A 6,812-nucleotide genomic window follows, 5' to 3' on the forward strand; every position below is an offset into this window, starting at 1 on the left:
GTACAGAGGCCACACCTCCTTCACTGGGACTTACCGATACAGAGGCCACACCTCCTTCACAGAAACTGACGGGTACAGAGGACACACCTCCTTCACTGGGACTTACAGGTACAGAGGACACACCTCCTTCACTGGGACTTACAGGTACAGAGGCCACACCTCCTTCACTGGGACTTACAGGTACAGAGGCCACACCTCCTTCACTGGGACTTACAGGTACAGAGGCCACACCTCCGATTATTATAGTGCATTGTAGTAAGAAATATTGACGTTCACTTTAATTTTTCCCAGTTTGTATTTTTATTTAAATAAATATCTGTTTGTTTGTGTGTGTAAATGAAGGGTTAAAGCCAGTACTGAGTGATTAAATGCATAATCTCAGCTGATGTTGACATTTAATATTAAAATAATTTACACAAAAAGGCCAAAACACAGACATGTACAAATTTTTTATTACAATAAATAATATTTGATGTTTTTTTTAATCTACAGAATCTTGAATGCATTCATGCAATCAAATAACTGTATAACATTTGTGTGTGTGTGTGTGTGTGTGAGTGTGTGAGTGTGTGTGTTTGTGTGTTTGTGTGTTGCACTGGAACTATGATGCAGATTTAGTTAACACAGTTAAACTTGGGGTCAGAATGATGCCAAACTCTGATCACGGGAAAGTGATTCTGCAGTAATGAAAATGCTCTAAACTCATACAGTCTCTGTGGAGAGATATGTCCAGAATGTTTTTAATTCATCAGAAGCAGCGTGACTCTGAGAGAAACGTCTGATTTCTTTACAATCTGTTATAGTAATGAAATTATGTATAGCTATGCTACAAGCTATGTGGTAAAATTAACCTAACTACACTGAAGATGCATCCATGACTAATGTCACTGTTCTGCTAATAACACATTACAGTGAAGAGCTGCAGGGCAATCTGTGCTCGATGCTCCGTAACTTGCTTGTGTCATTTAGATTTTTGCTCCATAATAATGGATTAAATATATTAAACTTTTAAATAGTGTTAATCAGCACTGCTCATGCCATAAAATAGCTTCGAACTGCAGGCAATGTGTTTTACGTGTTTTAAAACATAGAGACACAAACATCTGTACGATGGATACAGTTTTACATGTGAGATCTTAATCCTGTGGGAATGTCACGTCAAATAATTTCTATGAATCTGATGGTCAAAGTCCTCCATAACTAACGTTCCAGAGCTACACGGTGAGCTTTATAGATTCCAAAACTACATGAACACATCTGTGACCTCACTAAGGGAGTGGTCTATCTGACATAAGTGAAGAAGTGGGAGTGGTCTGTATGACATAACTGAAGAAGTGGGAGTGGTCTGTATGACATAACTGAAGAAGTGGGAGTGGTCTATGTGACATAACTGAAGAAGTGGGAGTGGTCTGTGTGACAATTGAAGAAGTGGGAGTGGTCTATGTGACACAGCTGAAGAAGTGGGAGTGGTCTATGTGACAAGTGAAGCGGGAGTGGTCTGTGTGACATAACTGAAGAAGTGGGAGTGGTCTGTGTGACATAATTGAAGAAGTGGGAGTGGTCTGTGTGACAATTGAAGAAGTGGGAGTGGTCTATGTGACGCGCAGAGGAAGTGGGAGTGGTCTTTGTGACATAACTGAAGAAGTGGGAGTGGTCTATGTGACATAACTGAAGAAGTGGGAGTGGTCTGTGTGACATAACTGAAGAAGTGGGAGTGGTCTATGTGACACAACAAGAAGTGCGAGTGGTCATGTGACATAACTGAAGAAGTGGGAGTGGTCTATGTGACATAACTGAAGAAGTGGGAGTGGTCTGTGTGACATAACTGAAGAAGTGGGAGTGGTCTATGTGACATAACAAGAAGTGCGAGTGGTCATGTGACATAACTGAAGAAGTGGGAGTGGTCTATGTGACATAACTGAAGAAGTGGGAGTGGTCTATGTGACAACTGAATAAGTGGGAGTGGTCTGTGTGACATAACAAGAAGTGCGAGTGGTCATGTGACATAACTGAAGAAGTGGGAGTGGTCTGTGTGACATAACTGAAGAAGTGGGAATGGTCTGTGTGACATAACTGAAGAAGTGGGAGTGGTCTATGTGTCATCACAGAGAAAGTGGGTGTAATTGGTGTGGACTAAGGAAAAGATTTACAGTAAACATTTTGGGAGACTTTTCTTACTGTTAGATACATTAGCATTAGCATCATAGCTCCAGTGCTAAACTAAAGAACAAAACTACTTTAACCTTAGTACTCAAAAAGTAACCAAATATAAGCTGCATTTATTTAGTAAAAAAGTAATTTTCTTCTGACGTTCCCATAATGTTCAAAATGTCCAGGATTTCTCTCATCACAGGGACTTTGATTTCTCCCGGTGAGTGAACCTCGCCCCGTGCCCACGTGCACACGGTCCTTTAGTGGAAGATGTCCTCCTTGTCCGAGTCAGGTGATGCGGGATGTGAGATGTGGAATAACGGAGGAGTGTGTGTTGTTGAAGTGTTTCTGGCTCGGAGCAGCTGCAACACTTCAGCTAACTGCGACTCGAGTGCGCTGATGCGATTCCCGAGTGACATTAACTCTGCCCTGAGCTCGGCACGCAAATCTAGCAATGTGCTGTGAAGAGTATATTCAGGGATGGGCGGGGCGGTGGGTGGTGGCTTTTTGTCCAGTTGACTGACCGGACTGCGGTCTGTAGGCGTTCTTGTTCCACCCCCTTCATCCAGCCTCAGGTCACTTTTGGTAAAGCCACTGTCGCACGAGTCTGTCTTTTTCAGATTCCCGGGCTCGGCCGATTTGCGACCACACTCTGGAAGAGTTTCCATTGATTCAGCTTTTGAAACATTGGCCCAGCTCTCTGGATGGGCCCTGCTCTCCCTGAAGCGCGCCCAACCCCGAGTGCCACGGCTCTCTGATGCCCGGAAAATTCCAAGTGCATTAGGGGCTTGCAGTTTATCCCGATCTGAAGGATTCCGCACATGACTGGGCCTGACTGAGGGAATAGGCGTGGCCGGGCTCTCAGTGACTGTTACGATGCTGGTAGTGGCCACAGGATCATGTGTGATGATGTCATTATGGGCGTGGCCCTTCTCAATATCCAGTTCATCACGATTGGTCCGTTCTGCAGCCAGTCGCGCCTCTTTTTGCTGCCTGAAGCGCTGGAACAAACGTCGCACTGGATGATCAGGGGGTAGGTCAAGTGGTGCCTCGTTTTTCCTCTTCAGTCGCTCCTCTTCCTCACGCTTTACATCACTGATCTTCCTAAACACAATCTGGGGAAACACCACACACACACACACACACACACACACACACACACACACACACACACACACACACACACACACACACCATATTCCTAAATGCTGCATTACATAATGCAATTATAAAACACACATATAAAAAGTTGACAGCTGTTTTAGATATCTAACACAACATCATTAAGTGTTTAATAATTTACACAGTGTAAATTTAAATGACTTGGAAGCCCTAAAATCTATACATTATTATTATTTTCTTTTGTGTTTTCTCCTGATCTCCACATAACACAAAGCTGTTTTCTCACGATGTAATTTTATCAGGAGAAGCTCTCACGCCTTGTGAATGTGACTGGTGTTGTATGAATGTTGACCTGACAGCCTTCTTCTCACGTGTCGGACACTGACGTGGAAATCAATCATTGAAGGACGTAGAGCTCTTTCAGCTTGAGTGAGTCCCTGATCAAAGTAAAAACTCATTTGTTCATGTTGTCATGTCGAATACACAGAAAAATTACGCCGTAATCAGGAGAAAACAACGTTTCTGTTATGTCGAGATCACGAGAAAAAAAGAAAGAAAAAAAATAATGCATGGCCTCTTAGGGCTTCCAACTAAAATTACACTGTAACTACACATGCATGGCAATAAACCTACTTTCCCGATCAACCTCTGTGAAATCGACATCATCCCAGAGTCCAGTTTTAATTTAGTTGACAATTATGAAAAAATATTTAAGAAAAACTGTAACGATGAACAGGAGCCATAAATGTTCTGAGCTCTAACCTGAAATATAAACATTCCACATGATATTTAGTTTGCGGTTCTAGTAGTGATCCCGCTCCAGTACAGTAGCAGCTCGGCTCCGGAGCACAGAGGAGATGAAACTCCTCCTGTTATAACATTCATGACCGGGAACCTCATGATCATGCACAGTGTTTACAGTCTGAACTGCTTGTTTCAGCTCCGCACCCTTCAGCTGTCTGGAGCATCCGCTTGGCTTCACGCTCTCAGAACACTGTAGTGAAAAGTATTCATGTGCTTCATTCATAAAAGTTATAATAGTGTGATTTGTGCTTTATCACAGCATCAGTTGATTGGATGGCGGTTTATCTCCAGCAGAAGTTAAACAGCACGTCTCCGTCAACGCCAGAATCAGGCGCTGAACTCCATTTCCCATAATGCACCTCTGTCTACAAATATACACACTCTGGTCTACAGCACGCACACACCACATTCAACGTCACATTCACAGTCACCTGATTGCTCATTGCACACACCTGGACTCAATCACCTGCACACACCTGGACTCAATCACCTGCACACACAGTATAAGCACCTTCACAACACTAGAACTTTGTGAAGTGTTTGTTCAGCTCTGTGTTTTCACCTGGCTTACTAACCTTTATTCTCTCTCTCTATTCTCTCTCTTTATTCTCTCTCTTTATTCCCTCTCTCTTCTCTCTTTTCTCTTTATTCCCCCTCTCTATTCTCTCTCTTTATTCTCTCTTTCTATTCTCTGTCTTTGTTCTCTCTCTTTATTCTCTCTCTCTATTCTCTCTCTATTCCCTCTCTTTATTCTCTCTCTTTATTCCCTGTCTATATTCTCTATCTCTATTCTCTCTCTTTATTCCCTTTCTCTATTCTCTCTTTATTCTCTCTCTTCATTCTGTGTGTCTGTTCCCTCTCTTTATTCAATCTCTTTATTCCCTCTCTTCATGTTAATCAGACAGTAATCTCAGTGTGTGTGTTGGAGTGAAACAGTAGAGAGTGTAAACTCTGTGCTGAAGATGTTGAAATTAAAGTCACAGCTTCACCTCTGACTGTTCCACAGCGCTGACACTGGAGACTCCTTCCATAAATGTTATATAAACATCTACTTACAGAAAACTTCACCAGTGATTACACACCTCTCTGTAATGCATTTATGTGGACTGTGCAATGTACATGTCACTGTGAACGAGCCGTTACTAAAGAAAGGATAACGTATTAGAGCGAAAGCATTAATATAAACCTGCACTACTGTCCAGAGCTGCTGTTATAGAAAACGAATCAACACCTTCTGACCCAATCAGAGTCAGGGTCACGGGGAACCTGGAGCCTATCCCAGGGAGCATGGGGCACAGGGCGGGGTACACCCTGGACAGGGTGCCAATCCATCGCAGGGCACAATCACATACACACTCACACACATTCATACACTACGGACACTTTGGACACGCCAATCAGCCTACCATGCATGTGTTTGGACTGGGGGAGGAAACCGGAGTACCCGGCGGAAACCCCCGGGGAGAACATGCAAACTCCACACACACAGGGCCACAGTGGGAATCGAACCCCCTAGAGGTGTGAAGCGAACGTGCTAACCACTAACCCACTGTGCGCCCCTTGAATAGCTTTAGGACTGCAATTGTTAAGAACAGTTTACACACACATCTCTATCACTGAACAGTTCGATTTGAGAGATTTAAAGTTAAAATTCTAATGATGCTCCTACTCAAGTTCTTTTAACACACTATCAATGCTTGACTCTATAATACACATTTATAGAAGGGGTGTATTTATTTATAATCGCACTATCCGGTGTCACCCAGATGAGGACGGGTTCCTTCTGAGTCCGGTTCCTCTCGAGGTTTCTTCCTCATATCGTCTCAGGGAGTTTTTCCTCACCACGTCATCTCTGTCTGCTCATTAGGGATACATTTATAAATTAAAATTTAAATGTTATAACTAGGTTTAAAGCTGTTTTGTGATAATATAAATTGAAAAACAAACCAAAACTATATAAATAAAATTGAATAAAACTGAATCCTCTTTCTCTGTTTTTCTTTTTCCCTGTTTCTCCATCTCTCTTTATTTCTCCCTTTCTATTAAAGAACACCACTTTTTTACTTTTAGTTCCATCTTCCAGTTTCTAAAACAATGTGTGTGTGTGGTTTTAATAACACCCATGGCTATACTATCCTAACAGGTAGATGTGCTCAGTGGTCTCGACCCAGCTGCCTCTGGAAACCAGAACATGAACGTACAACACAGAACTCTTTGTTGTTTTTTTTGTGCTAACAAGCAGCAAGTCCACTCTGGTCAGTGACATGCTGACACAAAGTCAGCATATGGACCAGTCATCAAACCAGTCACCACTGTATTCCTGTCTGTCTTTCAGGTGAGTGTGTGTAGTTCTCATGAGTTCTCATTACACTCTTGACTGCTGTTCACAGCGATTCATTACTAAATTACATTACACATCCTTAATCAGTGCACACACACACCATTGTGTAACAGTTAATCCTGCCAGCGTTCTCCAACCTCCATATGCTTGTGGTCAGCGTGAAGCTTTACTGCAGCACACACACACACACACACACACACACACACACACACACACACACATACTGCAGTAAACACACTGTGCCAGTTTTCTGCACAGATCATAACAACACTCTCTTCAGCCTTCAGCATGTAGAGGAGTGTATTTTTATCCACTTAAAGGGTTTGGAGAAAGCTTAGAGATGTCATTTTGAAATATTCACACAATTAGATTAACAGAACTTTAATCTATGACT

General features: G+C 42.5%; 1 protein-coding gene across 1 annotated transcript in view; it reads right to left on the minus strand.

The window, feature by feature from the left end:
* Positions 1-313: 313 nt before the first annotated feature.
* Positions 314-6,812, minus strand: part of kcnh1a (potassium voltage-gated channel, subfamily H (eag-related), member 1a) — a 64,670-nt gene continuing 58,171 nt past the window's right edge. Inside the window, exon 11 of the mRNA XM_053682662.1 lies at positions 314-3,266. Within this exon, the coding sequence (XP_053538637.1) occupies positions 2,412-3,266 (855 nt within the window). The 3' untranslated portion in view covers positions 314-2,411. The remainder of the gene's footprint in view (positions 3,267-6,812) is intronic.

The sequence above is a fragment of the Ictalurus punctatus genome, chromosome 9 (genome assembly GCF_001660625.3).
Source record: "Ictalurus punctatus breed USDA103 chromosome 9, Coco_2.0, whole genome shotgun sequence".
Taxonomy (NCBI): Eukaryota; Metazoa; Chordata; class Actinopteri; order Siluriformes; family Ictaluridae; genus Ictalurus; species Ictalurus punctatus.